The sequence below is a fragment of the Zalophus californianus genome, chromosome 10 (genome assembly GCF_009762305.2).
Source record: "Zalophus californianus isolate mZalCal1 chromosome 10, mZalCal1.pri.v2, whole genome shotgun sequence".
Taxonomy (NCBI): Eukaryota; Metazoa; Chordata; class Mammalia; order Carnivora; family Otariidae; genus Zalophus; species Zalophus californianus.
Window position 1 is genome coordinate 29,598,031 of NC_045604.1, and position 21,753 is coordinate 29,619,783.

At 39.3% G+C, this 21,753-nt stretch overlaps 1 protein-coding gene across 5 annotated transcripts; it reads left to right on the plus strand.

The window, feature by feature from the left end:
* The first annotated feature begins 227 nt into the window (after positions 1 to 227).
* On the plus strand, positions 228 to 21,264 carry DDX59 (DEAD-box helicase 59). 5 transcript variants are annotated; one of them, XM_027613301.2, is made up of 8 exons: positions 228 to 491; positions 1,731 to 2,548; positions 3,681 to 3,848; positions 7,025 to 7,114; positions 12,685 to 12,936; positions 14,242 to 14,394; positions 14,876 to 15,004; positions 20,581 to 21,264. In XM_027613301.2, exons 2-8 carry the CDS (start codon positions 1,742 to 1,744, stop codon positions 20,842 to 20,844), a joined length of 1,863 nt encoding a protein of 620 aa, XP_027469102.1. In that variant the 5' UTR covers positions 228 to 491; positions 1,731 to 1,741; the 3' UTR covers positions 20,845 to 21,264. The 5 variants fall into 5 exon arrangements, with proteins under 5 accessions (XP_027469102.1, XP_027469104.1, XP_027469106.1 ...); XM_027613303.2 differs by having other exon boundaries at positions 228 to 395; XM_027613302.2 differs by lacking the exon at positions 228 to 491 and adding an exon at positions 634 to 1,288.
* The last annotated feature ends 489 nt before the right edge of the window (positions 21,265 to 21,753 follow it).

A 21,753-nucleotide genomic window follows, 5' to 3' on the forward strand; every position in this document is an offset into this window, starting at 1 on the left:
GGCCCACTCGATGACGGAAATTCTTCCAAGAGGATCCCCAAACCTGCCCCGCCCTGAACCTGGCCAGCTCCAGCCAGGCTCCGAAATTTACCAGCTGCCAGGAGCCGGGAAGAGGGCTTGAAAAGGCGCAGAACTTCCCAGGCCCCGCCCCTTCCCCGTTCTTCCCGCCCCCGCCAGCTCCCAGCCAAGCTCCGCCTCCCGCGGTAGCCCCGCCTTCCCCGTTGCGCTAAGGCGCGCCGCGGCCTTTTCCCAAAACCCGGAGAAGTGGATTCTGCGCTCCGCACGGCCCCTCCGAACCGTAGCGTGGTCGAGCGAGTCCAGGCTTGTCGGCAGGAAGCTCGGCCCAGCGCCTGGAGGGGGAAGCCGGCCCCGAACGGGAGCGTACGCGGCCCCAGGTCTGCGCCAGTGGGCGGGCCGCGGGCCCCGGCAGCTCGGGCCTCCTTCCCGTCGTGCTCCCTCTCGTCTGGGACGCGGGGCGCTAGGCCGCGGCGGTAGGATACCCACCCCCACCGCCCCGTAGGCAGTTCCCCCTCCCGTCCTTGCAGTCGCCTAGTCCCGGGCCTCCCGCCGGAACCCGGTTCCCCGCCCGCCCCGTCTCCTAGCGGCGCCGTGACGTGCACGCGCCTCTGGGTGGGGGGTCGCGGGGCGGGGGTGAGGGGCAACGCCCGAGGGGAGGGTCTGGGAGCGCTCGACGGGAGGAGTCGGGGACCGCGGGGGACTCGGAGGCCTCGCCGCCTCCCGGAGCCGGTTCCGTTTCGCCATTTGAGGACCTTGAGTTCCAAGCTTTTCCTGCTGACATAGAGCCATCCCTCCCCCAACCTCCTGGACGTTCCCAGAGACTTAGGATAGTAATTCCAGATCTTCAGTTGCATTTTTTGTTGGAATTTTTCTGGAAAAATTGAATCTGGTAATTTAGCTTAAGAATTTTTTTTTTTTAGAAAAATGTTTATTGGTATATTTAATAGCCCCCAAATTAGGTTAAAACCTTTCACAATCCAGTCATTTTGCAAAAACATTTTTGGTGGAAAAAGGCATAGCAATGGTAGAGAGCTTGCGCTCTGGAGCCCAGAGTGCCCGAGTTCTAACACTTAGTAACGGTATGAGCTTGGACAAGCCACTTAATCTCTAGCTGGCCAAGGTTCCTCATGTGAAAACTTCTAATACATTATACAGCATAATATATATGTATATCTGTGCGGGGGTGGTGGTACTACTTTACAAGCTTGTGAAGATCAGGTTCAAGTGTGAAGCACTAAGCGCTGTTCTTGGAACAGAGAGAGCAATACATGTAAGTGTTACTTATTACATCAAAATAGCATTTTTCTCAATGCTTTCTCTGGTTTTGATTTTAAAGATCCCAGTTGTGAAGTATCTCTCCTGTTTTCTTTTGTGAAAATGTACTAGAAGGATTTACTCCAGAGTTTCTATAATATTTGGTATTTCAAAGTGCAAGTGGTCAGTAGACAGAAGCAGGCTGTATGCAGAAGGCTATATTAAGCAGTGTGCAAAGTTTCACCACTTCCATGTATAAGGAAAAGGACTTTTTTTTTTTCACCAGAGGAAATTTGTGAATGGAAGGAAAAGCTTGCTGTTAGGTAGTGTCTTGATGCCTTCTTGGATTCCTTTCAGGCAAAGCCCAGGGACACTAGGCTGACTCCAGGATAACCATATGGTAACTTTATATGTGAACTTTATTGAGGGTAAAATGAATCTCATAATTTCCTCAACAGAATACTGGAGGATGTTTGTCCCAAGATCTATAAAAATCAAGAGGAGTGCTAATGATGATGGCAAAAGTTGTGCAGCTAAGAAAATTAAACCAGATGCAGAAGACCTGCGGCCGGATGAAGGCAGAGGTGATGCAGCTGATGGGTTAGTTACAGAAGAAGCCAAAACATCAGACGGGCACAGCGTGGAACCATGCCCTTTCCCCAGTACAGCTGGCCTGTTGGCTGAGGTTGGTTTGATTGGACCTGAGCAGGATGCAAAGGATAGCGATCTTTCTGAAGAGCCTGTTAAGTCATTTTCAAAAACACAGCGCTGGGCAGAACCTGGGGAACCTGTCTGTGTTGTTTGTGGTCGTTACGGAGAGTACATCTGTGATAAGACAGACGAAGACGTGTGTAGTTTGGAGTGTAAAGCAAAACATCTCCTGCAAGTAAAGGAAAAGGAAGAGAGATTAAAACTCAGCGATCCGCAGAAAGCGGATTCTGGGTCAGAGTCTCCACTTAATGCTTTTTATGTCTATAAAGAGCACCCCTTTATTTTGAACCTTCAGGAAGACCAGATTGAAAATCTTAAACGGCAGCTAGGAATTGTAGTTCAAGGGCAAGATGTCACCAGACCCATTATTGATTTTGAGCACTGTGGTTTCCCTGAGGCCTTGAATCACAACTTGAAGAAATCAGGTTATGAAGTTCCAACCCCCATCCAAATGCAGATGATTCCTGTAGGACTTCTGGGAAGAGACATTCTGGCCAGTGCTGATACTGGCTCAGGAAAAACAGCTGCTTTTCTTCTTCCTGTTATCACCCGAACTTTATGTGAGGTAAGAGTTCACACGTGTTACTCTCAGAAGCAAGTCAGGTATATACCAAGTTTCATCCTTAACTATGTTAAAACTGCAAACTGAAACTATCACTTAAGTCATTAGTGCTCGTGGTGAATTTGCTTCTGATAGTAGTTTGTATGAAAAACATAATTTTAAGGAATTTTTCTTTTATCGGATTGAACCAAAGATCTTTTCATTGAAGGTCTTAAAAATACCTTTCCTTACAAAATAATTTCTTTCAACAAATTTTCTGTTCAAGAAATAGACTTTTGCTTTGGGGAAAAAAAAAATCCCGCTGACTGGATGACCTGCAATTTTTGTGTCAGTGTAGCCTCCTTGGATTTTGTGTTTTGAAAAAACTGATTTATACCAAAGTTGGAATGTTATTATAGAGTTCAAAATACACACTTAAATGTGATTGATGATTCATCTTAAAATAATGCTACCTTACTTTGTTAGTTTATAGTGTGCAAAGCACCCCCACACGTAATTAATTTCCCTGACATATTTGCCAAGTACTAGTGAGTCTGTGAGGTCTGAAGTAGGACAGGAAGGGAAATCAATGCAAAACGCAGGCAAAGAGAGGAGAGGTAAAGAAATTTGGAAAACTAAAGAATCATAGAAGATCATGTGAGGGAAAAAAAAAACATTAGATGTTCAAAGTATAAGTAAAACTCACTGGATGTCCAAAATAGAGCTATAGGTCAGGAAATAGGACATTTATAACAGTAAGTTCTTTGGACAAAGAAAGAAGTGAATCTCCAGGAGAGCTGAGGGGGAATTATCAAGGGTGGAATACCAAGCTCTAACCAGATCTTCATGGTTTTCTCTTCAGAGGAGCGTGGCTAGAGATTGCAGCATCCAGTTGACCTTCAGTTTTCCCACCCTGGTTATCGTGGGTGCTTCTCCCTGGCCCCAGTTTTGACCGTTCACTGTATATCTGTTATATAAGGAAGGGTTCAATTTACGGTGGTTTTGGGGGGAGGAAATCTGCAGTGAACAGAAGGCAGGAGGGTTCATATCCAGTTGAACTGATAGGAACACTCCCAGAATCACTTTGAAGATTTAGTCCACATCAGCAGGAATTAATTGCCGGCGTTTTTTAGACTTGTTTTTCACATCTTTGCAGAGCAAAACTCCATCTGCACTCATTCTTACACCAACAAGAGAGTTAGCCATTCAGATAGAGAGCCAAGCTAAAGAATTGATGAGTGGTCTGCCACGCATGAAAACTGTTCTTCTGGTAGGGGGCTTACCCTTACCCCCACAGCTTTATCGTTTGCGACAACATGTGAAGGTAAGCACCAATTTGATAAAATGCCTTTGAAAAGTATAAGCAATATGGGAGCTTGGGTTTTTTGGTGGTGGTGTTTTGTTTTTGCCTTTGAAGAACTCATAAGTGTGATTTTAGGTTAGCCTTTATTTTTGTTTTTGTTTTTGTAGGTTGACCTTTAAATTCTTAACCAAGTAAGCCTTAATTTTTTTAAGGTTGTTTTATATCAGAAAGGAACACAATTTATTGAGTGCCTGTCATATGCCAAATGCTGCTGGATGTTCTCACCTTCATTATCTCATTTAATCATCACATTTGCTCTTGAAGCTGGGTGGGCATATCCCATCTTTTATGGTTGAGAAGTTGAATCTCAGGAAGATGGCATTTATCTAAGGATCCATAGCTAATATACTTTAGAGTGTGGTTCCTACAAATGAAGACATTATCCCACATAACCACAATACAGTTACAGAATCAGGAAGTTAACATTGAAACACTGAGACTGCTTCAGGAGTTACCATTGCTGTCATTTACTCCTCAGAGCCCATTCATGTTTTACTAATCGTCCCGTCAACTTTTCTTTTTAACAGCACAAGAATGCAATTCAGAATCACATTTTGCATTTAGTTGTCATGTCTCTTTCATCTCCTTCTGTTTAGAACAGTTCAGCCTTTGCTTTTTTTTCATGATCTTGACACTTTTAAGGATTATAAACTGCTTACTTTGAAGAAGGTCCCTCAATTGATTAGATTCAAGTTATGTATCTTTGAAAGGAATATCATGGAAGAGATGCTTTGTTCTTTTCATTGCATCCTTTTAGATGATACACAGTTTGTCCTTTTATGGGTGATATCATCTGTAAAGTAACTGTAAAGTTTATTTTTTCCCTTTGTATTTAGTTAAGTATTTTGAGTACTTTCATACTGTAAATTTCTTGTGCTTTACCAAATTTCCAACTTATTCTTTCTTTATATATATCAGTATGACTCATGGTTACCTATTATATTTAAAGGATTATAATCCGTTATTACCATTATTTGTTTTGGTTCTCCAGTTCCCCAATTTGAGCATGGAAACACTGTGAAGTTAGTTTCTGTGGCCTTTTATTATATCCCCATCATTCTTTGAGCGCTTTGTTTCTTTCTATGTGAAGAAGATGTTCATGCTTACATTGTTTTTTCTTTGGCTCTGCCCTGGAATCATGCCTTTCCCCATACTGCCCTGACTCCTGGTAGAGGATAGTATTTAGGAACCAAGATCTGGGCTCTTGGTTGGGTTCACTGCTATTGGCTCTCTGCTGTTAAGTTATCATTGCTCCTAGCACTTCTCAGTGAATAGAGAGAATATTTCATAAGTCAGACGTATTTCTGCATCTACATTTATCATAGACCATGGGTTCATGTCGATACTTCCAACTCTAATTCAACACAGCAAGATTCATTTTGACATTTTCTCTTTCCATATTTGTCACTCTGGCAGTGAGAAACCTGCTATCTGTTATCTTGTATATATTTATTTACCTGATCAACCATCTTATATGTAACCATTCACCCATCCTCATCTCCATCCCCTGCCCCACAGTGATGCCTTCCTTCCTAAACTCCACCCTGTACACTCTTCACCCCCTTAGACTGCAACACCCTGTGCAGGGTCATCTTTCTCCGGAGGCCCCCACGTCACCCTGCTGACTCTCCCACTCCCCATGCCAGGCCGTGTCCTTCACAGATACTCTCTGAGAAAAAATAACTGAAAAATCTGTCTCTTCAACAAAGTGATCTTTCAAAAGCCAGGGCAAAGTAGAGACCTTTTCAGATAAACAAAACTGAGAGAGTTTATTACCAGTAGATTTATCTAAAAGAACACTAAACTAAGATATTCTGCATATAAAGAAGATGATTCTGGAAAAGAAGGTGTGGGATCAAAGAAAGAATGGCGAGCAAAGAAAATCCTAAGCATGTGGGTAAATGTAAACACACATTGACTAAACAAAAAGTCATAATGAACAATCTGTGGGTTTAAAAAGAAATAGAAGTAAAATATTGGCCGACTCTAGCATATAAGTGCATGAAAGTTGTGATTGGTGTTAAATCGTTTGCCCTTGATTGTTCAAGAAAAAGGTAAATATGTCAGTTTACTTTAGTATTAAGTTTATATACGTTTATTAAAATTCAAGGGAATTCCCGCACTAAAAGAATGGGGAAAAAAGTTTATAATTTCCAAACCAGCAGAGGGGGAAACATGGAATAGGAATAGAAGGGATGAACTCAGTTCAAAATAATTAAACATTTAAATGTTTACGGTATTTCTGAAGAAACTAAGCGGAACTCTAGTTCTGTAGATACAGATCCTTACAACCCTGAAATTTCATCATTCTCCGTGATCTATCTCACCATGGTGTTGGTGTGTCCTTGAAAAGTGGAATACAATTGAATTTATTAGATCATTTGTAACTCTACTATACTTTACACCAGGCACTGTCTCATTTAATCCTCACAATAATTATTATCATTTCCATTTTATGAATGTGAGAACAGAGACTCATACCATTATTAAGTGCTAGAGCTAAGATCCCTACTGAAGTTTGACTAAACAGGCCCTACTTTTAACCACTGCTTTAACTAATGTATTATAAAAGTGTTAAGAGCCTTAAGCAACTTTAGAAATCATCGTGCCCAGCCTTTTAATTTAAAAACAAAACAGCAGGCCCAAAGAGGTTAAGGGATTTGCACTTGTTTACAGAGCCAGATAACGGTCAGCCTGCCTGCAAGGCCCTTCCAGGTCTGGCCTCTGCCTCGTTTCAAGCCTCATCCAAGTCTTTCTACCCCCTCTTCACCCCGTGGAAGCCTCAGGGGTCAGCCAGCTTCAGAAGGTTCTTGGATGTTTTCCCGCTGCCCTCTCCTCAGCGGCTCCCACTACTCCGTTAGGTTTTAGCTTATATGTCAGCTAGGACTGGATAGATGGCTCCATTCACTGCATGTTATACTGACCTCATGGGCATTTATTTGTTTTATCTGTTCCTTCCTTTGTGTTATAAGATTCATGAGAGCAGAGACTATGTGTGACTTAATCATCATTGAATTCTGAGGACTTAACCCAGTGGCTGGCACATATTAGCCACTCAGTAAGTATAGACAGAAAGAAGGAAGAAAGAAAGGAAGGAATATTATCTAATTTTTTTTTTCTTTTTCTCTATTCTTCAGGTTATCATAGCAACTCCTGGGCGACTTCTGGATATAGTAAAACAGAGCTCTGTGGAACTCCGTGGTATAAAAATTGTAGTAGTAGATGAAGTAAGTAGTGTTGTTTAGAATATTAGTCACATAATTTTATATAATTTATGAAAAGTATATTACAGTTATATAATCTCACCGTGTATTCAGGCATTTTCTCCCCCAAAGGAAAAAATTTAGGAATTTTTTTTTTTTTTTGACTGTAGTAGTCAGTCTTAAGCTGGTTCCTGTGTAGCGCTGCTGCTAACCTATAGTGCACCAAAATGAAACCACGTTAATAAATACAAGCAGCTGTCTTTTCCTAAGTGACAGAAAACACAAATCCAGCATCTATATTCTCAGTGATAAGTTTTTTAAACATTTGACACTGGCTATCATTTGTCTACAAAAATAAATGTATCTGTGGCAAATAACTATTAAGAGGGATTTTGTAAGTAGCTAATGATGCTTAGTGGGATGACCTTTTGTATTTTTTTCTATGTGGACATAAGTGTCTGTGGTTGTGATTTTCAGTGTGACATAGAGCATATAGGCATTTTTATAGTTTTGGTTTGCTTAGTAAGAGGAAATAAATATATTATTATCTGATGATATTCCACCACGTGAACAGGCATGGGGACAGAAAGCCATGTGTCCGCCCAGACTGGGCATGGGCCGGTTCTGCCCGCAGTGCATCGCACGCTCACTCTCACACATGTCCCACCAGCGGTGATCAGAAATGTGGGGTCCATGGGCTGACCAGTGATGGCAACGTGGCCCACCTTCTGTGGGCCCCCGGAAGTAGCAGTAGGGTACCAGAGGGTGTGGAAAGAACATGTAAGATCTGCAAGACTAGGAGTTGAGCCTTTCCTCCACCCACTGTGGCACGCCGGACAAGTCATTTAATCTTCCGGAGTTGTGGCAAGGACGAAGTAGTGATTGTGAACGTGTCTCATAGACTGAAAAGTCCTATATAAGTGTAATTATATTCAGTCCTTTATTATTTTTTTGTTTTTTTCTTACATATTTACTTTTTTGTGTGTGAGAGCATTTAAGTTCTACTCCCTTAGCAAATTTCAATTATACAATACATTGGTGTCAACTGTGGTAACCGTGTTATGATTTCAGACCTTATGTATTTTATAACTTAAAGTTTTACCCTTTAACCCCAGACCTCTCCCAATTTCACCCACTCTCCAGCCCCTGGCAATCATTTTTCTCCTAATTTCTATGAATTTGACTTTTATTTTCTTCTTTCTAACTTTTTTAGATTCTACGTATAAATGATACCATATAGTTTTTGTCTTTTTCTGTCTAGCTTACTTCACTGAGTATAATGTCTTCCAGGTCCATCCATGTTACTAAAAGTGAAGGAATTTTCCATCTGAATAATATTTATACACCTCATTTTCTTTATCTGTTCATCTGCTGATGGACAGTTGGGTTGTTTCCATACCTTGGCTATTGTGAACTGTTATTCAGTCCTTTAAAAAGTACTGCTAAGTCAGCATTTTCCTGGTGTGCCTTTTGTTTTAACTGATTTATTGCATCTGATTATCATCAGACTTACTTCCACCCTGCAAGTATGGGTAGGCTTCCTGTTGTTGATAAGCCCATGTGCCCTGAAGTTCTCACCGTGCTCTGAAGTTCTCGCCATGCTCTGAGCCTGAAAAACTGACCCTCATACAGATTTTAAAGTTAGGTTCCATTCCTGCTTGCTTCTCTCCACATTTCCACTCTCGCCAAGGAATGAGCTTTCACAGGGCACCTCAGTGCTGTGCTCAGAATACAAAAAGAGTATTCATTCAGCAAACCTGTGCTGAGTGCTTGCTCTCTGCAGCCTTCGTCCCAGCTCCTCCGCCTTTAAGGAGATGACCTGGTAAACAACATAATTGGTCATGTACTGAAACGTTGGCACAGAAGTGCTATTTAGGTACAGATTGACCAACTCTGGGTCAGTTGGGACGGCATCACAAAGAAATTTTAAATATTATTCTGGCCTACAAAGTGCAGAAATCTTACTGGAGAAAAAGACACAAACACTTGAAGTAAAGGCAAGAACATTATCATCTATCCTGAAATACAAAAGTGGTGGAAGGTGTAATGCAAGCCAGGGAATGGCAAACTCTGTAAAGGAGCAGATAGGATATATTTTAGGCTTTGGGGGCCACATGGTCTCTGTTGCAACTGCTCAGTACAACCATAGATAGTAGGTACATGATTGGGTGTGACTGCTTTTCCATGAAGCTCTATTTACAAAAACACATGAAGGTCTGTGTTTGTCCCAAGAGCCTTAGTTTGCTGAATCCTGATATAAACTGTTAGTGAACTAATGGGACTACGTATGATATGTTAATTGTTCAGGACAGTTAAGAAGGAGAAAGGAGAGAATGTGTGAATTGGCACCGTAAAAAATGGCTTCTCCGATGTCATGGGATGTGATCTGGTCGTCCACAGATGGAAAAGGATTTAGAAACCTAGACCATGTCTCAGTATTCCAGGTGAAGAAGCTAACAACATCAGCAGAGCCAGAAAGGCCAAGCACAAGCACAGAGAGGCCAGCCAGCTTGAAGCATTCTTCCTGAGAAATAACAGGAAGTAAAGTTGGGTAGTTAGGGTGGGGTCAAGTCATAGAGGACCTTGAAAGGGAGGCGGAGGACTTCGGATTTGATGTGGGAAATAATGAGGCTTTCTAAAGTATTGAGTTTGGGTGTCACATGTGGAAAGTGGTGGTTTAGCAAGGTTATTCTGCTGCTCCATGCAAGAGACATTAAAGAAGAAAGAATCTGTGGGACAGAATGGCAAGCAACCCAGACAGTAGGTGAGCAGGGTCAGGGACAGGGTGGAGGCAGTGGGAGGCATGAGTACATCTGAGAATCGCTATAAATCATTCGTGAATCTTCTAGTGGCTGAATATGAGAAAAGATGAAGAAGAAGGTGGTTGAGGGGACTCCATAAATTCTGGTGGTGCCTTTAATTTTAAGTAAAGGACAACTGGGTATGGGTTGGGGCTTGACAATAATATTTGAGTTTGGTTTTAGAGATGTCAAATTTCTTGTGAATGGTGGGTGAAGGGGAAATACTGTGTGGATATGAGAAATGGGCATTAGCGTCCGTGAGCCACACTGGTTTCTCCAAGGGAGGAAGGTTCGAGGGACAAAGGCTGGGGCTAAGTGTCTGCTTGTGGAGTTTGAAGATGAGTCTGTAAATAGAGACGTAATCTGAGAGACCAGGAAGGAACTGAGAACAAGTACTCTCCCTGAAAAGAGAGGCCACTGTTTCGAGAGGAGGGTGAAGATACAGGAATGGTCAGGCATGGAGACTAAGATAATTGCTTTAAAATTAGAAAACTCTGCTCTGTCACTCTCTGTGTCTTCCATGTATCTGTCCTTTAGTCTAGAATTCTCTCCCATCCCATCTACCTGCTCTTTATGTGTCCATGTCTCTGAAACCTTCCATCAGTCCCCCAGATAGACTTCAGGCCTTCTTTCCTCTCTGCTCTGTTGACCTGTATGTAGACTGTATCATTTCTCTTGTATTATGTTCCTTGATATAGCCCCACAATCAAGCACAGTGTTGGCCCAAGTTTCCCTAAAGGTAAGAATCACCCAGTGTGCTCAGTGAATGTAATGGAAGACCAGACCTCTTCCTTGGGTATCCTGAGTCAACAGGCCTGAGTTGGAGTCCAGGAATATTTAAAAAACTCGTCCTGGGTGATTGTTGTCTGTAAGGGGATTTGGGACACCCCGACTAGTGAGCTGCCTGACAGTGCTTTTTCAGTGCTTGTTTGTTCATGAAATGCATTTTGAGGGCTTTTTACATGCTAGAGACTGTCCTTGGTTTTGAGGATACAATGGAAAGTGAGATAAGCCATGACAGATGTCGGTACACAGGTCATATGACAGAGACAACTGGGAAATTAGGTATCAGAGGAGGGCTCTCTAAGTGACATTTCTGCTGAGACCTGAATGAGAAGGAGCCAGCCACACAAAGACCCATCTGGAGGAAAGACTGCTTCAGATAGAACAGCAGTGCGCAGGAGCTAATGTGGGAGTGAACATTGGGGTAGTCAGGGACAGAAAGAAGCCTGGTGTGGCAGGGTCGTGGGGCGTGACATGGAGGAGTGGTAGGTGATGACGTCAGAGAAGTGGATGAGGGTGAAAACTGTAGGACTTCAGGCTGTGGTTAGCAGTTGGGTTTTAGTCTATGTGTGATGGGAAATTGCTGGAGGGTTTAAGCAGAGGAGTAACAGACGTTTTATGTTCTAGAACATTCTGGATGCTTGGGATGGATGACTTCAGGTATGGGGGTGACAGGATGAGGAGCAGTCTCACAACTGTGAGCTGGAGAGAAGCAGCTGGACTTGGGGCTTGTTAGCCTAAACAGATTAGATGCAGGGAAGCTTGGATGAGAAGAGATACTGGGCGAATTTATTTCTTATGGCCTCTCTGTTTTCTGAACCAGGGAGAAGGAAGGCCATCTCCTGAGATGAGGGGGGCTTAAGTGGGATTACTGAGGAAAAGCGGGATGTTTGCAAGACATACTGCTGTGTGCATGTGCACATGCTCTGTGTCTCATGGTAAATTGAAACATTGAGACTTACCATGCTGTGAGTGTGGTCCCAAGTATCTTAATGTATTTTATCTCATTAATCCTCATAACAGCCCTACGGGGTAATTATTATTATCATCATTCTCATTTGTAAAAGGAAAAACTGAGGCGTATAGCCATTCATTAGCATGCTTAATTTAAGGTCTAAGGTAGAGCCAGGATCAAATCTAGACCATCATGATTATTTTAGATTTTTGAAATGTCATAGAATGAATAATATTAAAACTAGTGTTCAAACTTCCATGTTAGCAGACACTTAAAAATACAATGCTTTAGTCTGAATATTCTTATTTTTCAAAATTATAGATACCTGGATTGTATTTAAAAATCAAGATAGCCTTTATCTTTCATTATTTTAAAGCAGCACTAACTTAAAATTTTTTCTTCTGTTTGCTTAGTAATACATAAATTGTTTTTGAAAACTAGCAATGCAGAAGTATATACGGAAGTGAAAGCCCTCAACACTAAATTTTTTAAATTTATATAATATTTTATTATAAATATATGCCCGTGGTAGAAAAAAAAGCCCCAAACTTTGCAAACTTTGGGTTTGAAAAATTAAATTGCATTCCCTTCCACAGCCTTGCAGGCCTTTTCCCCAGAGTTAGCACTATACAAATGGTATCATGTACACATAGTGTTCTGTACTTTGCGTTTTTCTTCCTAATAGTGACTCATTATCACTTAATAAAGGACTTTCCGCTCATAATTAATGATAGCATAAGGTTGTATTATGTGGATGGATCTACCATATTTTATTTACCAAATCCCCAATTGATGGATATTTAGGGTTTATATATTTGTTGCCACTATTAATAATGCCGTAAGAATCTTTGTATATTACTAAAAACATATAATTATACAATATTTAATTTTATGTAAATATATATTTTCCCAATTCTTTATCTTTTCACATTGTGGTATATTCTTCTGTTTAAAAGTTTTTAATTTTTTATGTTCTTAATCATATCTGTTTTTTCCTTGGGTGGCTCAGGGTTTTAATGTCAAATAGGAGTAACTTTAAAATGATTTTATTTTAGGCCGATACCATGTTAAAGATGGGCTTTCAACAGCAAGTGCTTGACATTTTGGAAAACGTTCCTAATGATGGTCAGACCATTTTGGTTTCAGCTACAATTCCAACTAGCATAGAACAACTAGCAAGCCAGCTTCTGCATAATCCTGTGAGAATTATCACTGGGGAAAAGAACCTGCCCTGTTCCAGTGTGCGCCAGATTATTTTGTGGGTGGAAGAACCAGCCAAAAAGAAAAAATTATTTGAAATCTTAAATGTGAGTAGTAAAGCAACCCTGTTTTGTAGATTGTGTTTGCATCTTTCACAGTTCTTAAGATAATGATTTTTAGATGCAGCTTTTGCAGAATTTAGTATAGATATTTAATAATAAATTGCTTTACTTCGGAATTCTGTGGGGATCAAATAAATGCTCTATGGATGCAGGGTTGCTTTTTATTTTCCGTATTATAGAAAGATATTTAAATATCAAGATTATTCCTAAATAATATTTTTTTGTTTCAAAAAATTTTTGTAGTTTTATGTATCAGATAAAGACTAGTTCTTTCTTGGCCATTCTGTCCTTGAGAAATAGAATTTTTTAGCAGTAACTTATTTTTTTTTTAAGATTTTATTTATTTGTCAGAAAGAGAGAGAGCACAAGCAAGGAGAACACTAGGCAGAGGGAGAAACAGGCTCCTTACTGAGCAGGGAGCCCGATGCAGGACTCGATCCCAGGACCCTGGGATCATGACCTGAGCCGAAGGCAGCTGCTTAACCGGCTGAGCCACCCAGGCGTCCCAGCAGTAATTTGTTTAAATAGAAATGTATTAAGTGGGTGATAATGTGTAAGCTCAGTTATTTAAAAATAAAGTATAAAGGGGGCGCCTGGGTGGCTCAGTCAGTTAAGCATTTGACTCGATTTCGGATCAGGTCATGATCTCAGGGTTTTGAGATCGAGCCCCATGTTGGGCTCCTTGCTCAGTGTGGAGCCTGCTTAAAGATTCTCTCTCTCCCTCTCTCCTTCCCCCAGCTTGTGTGCATGCACACGGTCTCTCAAAAAAATTAATTAAAAAATAAAGTATTAAGTTAAATATGGTTTGTACTTATTTAGGAACAGTATTTAAAATTTTAAATTGCACTCAAAATTTTAAAGTTATTTTTGCTATATTAATGAAATGATGGAGAAATGTGCAGAGCAGTAGAGTTTTGCACTTCTGTTTGTGCATATTTGAAAGAAAACATTTTAACACTCATTTTTCCTCTATAAACCTATGGATAACTAGCTTATACTAATGTTTTCAGAAAAACTTCCCATTGTAATTTATGTTCTGTGAATTATTTTATTTTATTTATTTTTTAAAGATTTTATTTATTTGACAGAGAGAGACACAGCGAGAGAGGGAACACAAGCAGGGGGAGTGGGAGAGGGAGAAGCAGGCCTCCCGTGGAGCAGGGAGCCCGATGCGGGGCTTGATCCCAGGACTCCGGGATCATGACCTTAGCCGAAGGCAGACACTTAACGACTGAGCCACCCAGGCGCCCCTCTATGAATAATTTTAAATACATGTTTTTCATTTTTCAGGATAAGAAACTCTTCAAGCCTCCAGTGTTAGTATTTGTGGACTGCAAGTTGGGAGCAGATCTCTTGAGCGAGGCAGTGCAGAAAATCACAGGTCTAAAAACCGTATCTATACATTCGGAGAAATCACAAACAGAAAGGAAAAACATATTGAAGGTTTGACACTCAGCATTGTCTTTTCAAGGGACCCCATATTACCAGCTGGTTTTTAAAGCAGATGTTTTTTTAATGACTGCAAGAACTTCAGGCAAACAGTGACTGTGAGCTAATTGTTCTCTTGCTCAGGCTTCTGTGTTTTGGGAGCAATAAGCCTGTTCCCTACAGGATTAATCTAAATAGATTACTAATTCAGAATCCACCATTTCTGAAATCAGGTCAGTTTAGACTGGGGCAGAGCAGTAATTCACCCTTGGAAAAGTTTGCCAGAGTACATTAATAGGAAAAAATTGATGCGGGGGTGGGGAGGGGCCAGGAAGAACTTAAACTGCACACATTTCTCAGGTATACTAAGACCTTTACTTATTGAAAAGATACGGCAACAATAGTGAAGAAAGTTTTGAAAAAAAAAGATATCTGAATTATATAAAACCACGTAAGATAAATTCTGAATAATGAATTGTGTTGCTTTGTGGGGAAGGGATTACTTGAAGGAGACTATGAAGTTGTAGTGAGCACAGGAGTCCTGGGACGAGGCCTAGACTTGATCACTGTCAAGCTGGTTGTCAATTTCGATATGCCGTCAAGTATGGATGAGTATGTGCATCAGGTAAAGAGATTTTATATGTTTCCATTATGAGTTTTCTTGCGCGAGGCATTGTCAGTAGAATGGTAACTAAAAAGAAAAAACGTTTTATCATAGACATAAAAAAAACTCATATCGTTTTGTTTTTAAAGCATATATGTATAGGAGCGCCTGTCTGACTCAGTTGGTGGAGCATGTGACTCTTGATCTCAGGGTTATGAGTTCAAACCCCCTGTTGGGAGTAGAGATTACTTAAAAATAAAATCTTTAAAAATATGTATATATGGATGTAAACTAAATTTTGTTTTAAAGAACTGTATGTATGCCTAAAATGGGTTAAAAATTATTAGAAATAATAACCTAAAATGTTAGTTTAAAAAAAATTTAAGTAGTTAGTTTTTGGTTTATTTTTACTTCCTTTATATTTCTTATTCTGTAAGCATATATTAAATGGCTTTTATAATCGGGGAAAAAAGGCTTTGTTTTAAGTTAATATATCTGGCCAAAATAAAATTAATCCATTAAAGTATTTGTTTTTTTTTTAGGAATCTTGTCTTCATCTCTTCTTCATATCCTTATTTGTTCTAGACTTTCACCTCTTAAAGTTTTATTTCTTTATTTTGCTGCCAGAGATAACAGCAGCTCTTCTTTGGAGCAGAAATAGACCTTTCTCTTAGCGTCACCTTATCTCCCTGAGTGCTACCTGTCTTCCTTCTCTGGCATCACTTACAGACTCTTCAAGTAAAGTCTTTCTGTCATGTTCTTAGAATTACCTCTGAATGCCACATTTACTTGGATCACCCACTGAAACGCTTTTAGTGCCTTGAATGCATTGTTGCTTGTATTTTTACTTAGTAATATAGCAGTGCCTCTCTCTCTCGGTGCCACCCCATTTACCTGTGCATCAGGGAATTGACTATCATATAAGAGTGGGTTGCTCAGATCACTCAAATCAGAAGTTTATTTTCTTTCAAACTTTTAATTTAATGATTTTGGTTGGTCATCTTTCCAAGATATTAAGATACTTAAGAAGCTTCTTTGCTTCTTAAATAGAGTAGTCTGATTATAATTATTTAACATTTTCTTGCTATCCCAATGTCAACCCTGTGGCTCTCAGTTATTCACAATGTACCCTGAGCAGTGGCCTCGGGTGTTGAAGGGGGTGTTGAATTCTACTCAGAATGGCCCCATATCCTTCTGCTTTTCTAGTTCTGTATCAGGGTATTGTTTGTTTGCTTGCTTCAGTAATTGAAGTATGAATATACACAAAAAGAAATAATGTAAATAACAAAAGATATAAAATGAAAAATAAGTTTATGTTATTTTTTGTCTTTTGGGTTTTTTTTTTTTTTAAGGTTTGTGTATCCTAGAGAGAGAGAAAGCGTGCACATGTGCATGCAGGGGGAGGGGCAGAGGGAGCGAGAGAATCTACAGCAGATTCCCTGCTGAGCGTGGAGACCAACTTGGGGCTCGATCTCGTGACTCTGAGATCCTGATCCGAGCCGAAATCAAGTCAGATGCCCAACTGACTGAGCCACCCAGGCACCCCAAAATGAAAAATAGGTCTTTGTAAGATAGCCCTCCTACCTTTGAGTGGTTATGACAGTTAACGGCGTAGAAAATATAAATGCCTGTTTATGCACAAATACACATGTACATATGTACCCTGTTATACTTACTGCATAAATGAGACCATATTATGCCAACTATCTATGCCTTCCTTTCTTTATTAAATACATATTAGGCATCTTTCCTTATTAGCATACATAATGGGTACCATTTTAAAAATATTAATGTATATGAAATGCTTACCATATGGCCAGGCACTGTTCTAAACTCTTTAAATGTTTTTACTTGTTTAATTGGGCTTGATCTGTTTTCATTGCTGCATGGTAATCTGTTGTATGGATTATCATAATTTATTTAATAAATCGTTTATAATTTGATGGAAGTCAAATGTTTCTAATATTTGTTATTAAATAATGCTGCGTGGGGCACCTGGATGGCTCAGTCGGTTAAACATCTGACTCTTGATCTCAGCTGAGGTCATGAGTTCAAGCTCCATATTGGGCTCCACACTGGGCATGGAGCCTATTTAGAAAAATAATAATAATAATAATGCTGCACTGAACATCCACCTATAGTTACTCCTCTCATGCAGTATATTTGTAAGATAAATGTGTGGGAGACCTGATAGGTCAAAAGATATGTGTATTTTATTTTATTCTATTTTATTTATATATATATTTTTAGGATACATGTATTTTATGTTTTTTAAGATTTATATATTTATTTTAGATTTTATTTATTTGAGAAAGAGCACCAGTGGAGGGAGGAGCAGAGGGAGAGGGATAAGCAGAGCAGACTCCCCGCTGAGCGCAGAGCCTACTGGGGGCTCACTCACTCTCACGACCCGTAAGATCATGATCTGAGCCAAAACCAAGAGTCAGGTGCTCAACTGACTGAGCCACCCAGGCACTGCTAGGATATGTGTATTTTAAATTATAGTAGGTATTCCTATGTGTCTGCTTTTAAAGATTTATTTATTTATTTTAGAGAGAGAGTGTATGCATGAGTGGGGGAAGAGGCAGAAGGAGAGGGAGGGAAGCAGACTCCTCGCCGAGCATGGAGCTCGATGATGGCGGGACTCAGTCTCAACCCTGAGATCATGACCTGAGCCGAAATCAAGAGTCGGACTCTTAACTGACTGAGCCACCCAGGTGCCCCTATGTGTCTGCTTTTAATTTAGGGGCAGGGAGCTTCTGGGGAAATAATTTTGAATTTGTTAAGTCTTTTAGAGTTTGTAGGCTATTGCAGTTATTTTTTTAAAAAGCTTATGTCTCAGTATAAAATATCTCAATAAATTTTGTCTCAATTGACATAATTCACCACTTGAAAGTGTACAATTCGGTGGTTTTTAGTATATTCATATAGTTGTACTACCATTACTACCCTCAATTTTTAGAACATTTTTATCATCTCAAAAGAAAACCCCATACCCATCCCATCAGCAGTCACTCCCCATTCTTCATCTCAAACGTGTATGTGTGTGCTATCCCTTAAGCAACCACTACTTTCTGTCTTTATAGATTTATCTCTTCTAGAAATTTCATATAAATGGAATCGTATGGTATGTAGCCTTCTCTGGCTTTTTTCACTGATCACAGTGTTTTCAGGTTTCACTCATATGGTAGCATATATCAGTACATTTTGTATTGCTACATAATATTGCATTGTAAGGATATATCACTTTTCTTTGTTCCTTAGTTATTAGAGATTTAGCATGTTTCTACATTTTGTTTACTGTGAATACTGCTGCTGTAAGCATTCATGTACAAGTTTTTATGTGGACATAGGTCTTCATTTTTTTTTTTAAATTCCAGTATAGTTAACATACAGTGTTATATTAGTTTCAGGTGTACAATATAGTGATTCAGCAATTCAGTACATTACTCAGTGCTCATCATGATGAATGTACTCTTAATTCCCTTCACTTATTTTACCCATCTCCCCCCGCCCCATAACCATCAGTTTGTTCTCTATAGTTAAAAGTCTCTTTTTTGGTTTATCTCTTTTTTAATTTGTTCATTTGTTTTGTTTCTTTAATTCCACATATGAGTGGAATCATACGGTGTTTGTCTTTCTCTGACTGACTTATTTCAGTTAGCATTATACCGTCTAGATTCATCCGTGTTATTACAAATGGCAAGATTCCATTCTTTTTTATGGCTGAGTAATACTCCATTTTATATATATGTATATATATGTATGTACACACACACACACACACACACACACACACACACACACACACACACACACACACACCATGTCTTCTTTATCCATTCATCTATGGATGGACACTTCCATAGAGGTGGCATGGCTGCTTCCATAATTTAGCTATTGTAAATAATGCTGCAATAAACATAGGAGTGCCTATATCTTTTCAAATTAGTGTTTTCCTATTCTTTTGAGTAAATACCCAGTAGTAGAATTACTAGATCATATGGTAGTTCTGTTTTTAACTTTTTGAGGAAACTCCATGCGAAGCTGTACCAGTTTGCATTCCAACTAACAGAGCACAAGGGTTCCTTTTTCTGCACATCCTTGCCAACATTTGTTCGTTTTCATTTCTGTTGGGCATACACCTAGGAATGGAATTGCTGGGTCACACAGTAATTCTGTGCATAACATTTTGAGGAACTGATAGACTCTTTTCCAATGTGGCTTCACGATTTTACATTCTCACCAGTGATACACAAGGGCTCCAATTTCTCCAAATCTTTATTAAATATTTATTTATATTTTTAATTATAGCCATGCTAATGGGTGTGAAGTGTGATATCTCCTTGTGTTTTTTTTTTAAGATTTTATTTTTATTTATTTTAGAGAGAGCACACAGTGGGAAGGTAGAGGGGGAGGGAGAGGGACAAGCTGACTCCGAGCTGGGTGCTGAGCCCGACGCAGGGCTCTATCTCACAGCCCTAAGATCACGACCTAAGCCGAAATCAAGAGTCTGACACTTAACCGACCGAGCCACCCAGGCCCCCCTCTCTTTGTGTTTTGATTTGCATTTCCCTAATGACTAATGAACATCATTTCATGTACATACTGGCCGTTTGTTTATCTTCTTTGGAGAAATGTCTAAATTATTTGCCCATTTTTCAGTTGGGTTGTCCTTTTATACTGAGTTGTAAAAGTTATATATATATTCTTAAAACCTTTACCAGATACATGATTTGTAAATATTTTCTTCCAGTATGTGAGTGCAGCTGTATTTTATTTTAATTTTTAGTCTTATTGGAAAAATTCAGTAACATAATTAAATAAAACAACATTCTTTCCCTTATTCCCAGTCTCATTCCCTGGAGGGCCATGTTTTGTTTTGTTTTTTTACAACATTAAAAATGTCCTATATGTTGGCAGCAACTGTTCATTTAAATACTCTGAAAATAGACTTTAAGTTCTACATTTCAACTGAGGAGCAGAAATTGCCCATGACTATGTATTTGCCCTTTTCTGAAGAGTTTCTCAGTATATTTGGAAACAAGTAAATTTTCTTTCTTATCATGTGTTTCCATCACCAATTTGTGTCCATTTAATTTTATCAAAATGAGAAATAACTGCAAAAATGAATTTGCTTAAATCTCACATTTCAAAGGCACTGGAGTAATCTAAAGCAGATAATCCTCTTGCTCTAAAAGCAGTAGCTTTTGAAAAATTTTTACCTTAACCTACCCACAGTAAGAAACATCTTCATGTCCTTACCACCCTACACACACACACACACACACACACACACACACACACACACACGTGTACGCACACATGATACGTAACTGAAACACAAGTTTCACAAACAGTACTTACTTGTATTATATGTGGTCACTTTGATATTTTCTGTTTGAGCTATTTTATTAAAAATATGCTGGTGGCAGTCTACTAAATTGATTTCACAAACTACATTGAGATGTACAATTCAAAAACATGCTATGTGAATGAATGTTAATCTTAGTAAAGCCTCTTTAAATACTAATCTTCATTGAGACATTAAGGTTTTATATGAACATTTTGAAAATGTCCTTTGCATTTCATTTCAGGTTGGAAGAGTGGGGAGATTAGGCCAACATGGAACAGCAATTACTTTCATCAATAACAATTCAAAAAGACTCTTCTGGGATATTGCAAAAAGAGTGAAACCCACAGGATCCATTCTTCCCCCCCAGTTATTAAATTCCCCCTACCTTCATGACCAGAAGAGAAAGGAACAACAGAAAGATAAACAGACACAGAATGACCTGGTTACAGGAGCTAATCTTATGGACATCATTAGAAAACATGATAAAAGTAATTCTCAAAAATGACTTATGAGGGGTGCCTGGGTGGCTCAGTCGGTTAAGTGGCTGCCTTCGGCTCAGGTCATGATCCCAGGGTCCTGGAATTGAGCCCCATGGCGGGCTCACTGCTCAGCGGGGAGTCTGCTTCTCCCTCTCCCTCTGCTGCTTCCCCTACTTGTGCTCTCTCTCAAATAAATAAAGTCTTAAAAAAAAAAAAATGACTTGTGATACCACTGAACAGTTTTTTGTGTATTAGTGAAATTTCTGTATAACTATGGTTTGAGTAAATGGGACATGTACATGAAACAAAAAAATTTAACAATTTAAATTCTTTAATTGAATCTCAAATTTATACTGCTGTATTTATTTCCCTTTTGATTGTCATAAAAAATTATCAAAATGAATTGCTAAATAAAATTTTTTCTGTCTCGACAAAGCCTCAGTTTTTCCTCAATAGATATTCTTGGAGCTGTTGTCAGAACTAGGAACCTGCACAGCAAGGAGTCGGACTCAGAATGGTGATGCTTTTGTTCGGTGTCCCCAGCGAGCCGCAAGCCCATCGGCGCTTGGATTATTGTTGAATAAATGAATGTTAGGAAGAAAGTAAATGACGGAAACTGGAAGAAATGGTCGGTGCTTCTTTTAAAAGATAAATATGAAATACCTGTTTTATTCTTAGTTTTCCCTTTTGCTTGGTAAATATAAGTTTATGTTATATTTAATATGGGCTTATCAAAATAATGTCAAATCATGTTAATGTTTCTACTTAAAGTTTTATGTTAATTTCAGTTTGCTAATTCAATTAATAATACTAAACACTAGAAGACAGGATAGGTGTTTTGCTTTGATGCATCAATACTTTCATTTCTTTAAAAACTGTTGGTATCAGTTTACTTGCAGGATTCGGATAGTATGTCACATAAACGTTGACACTTA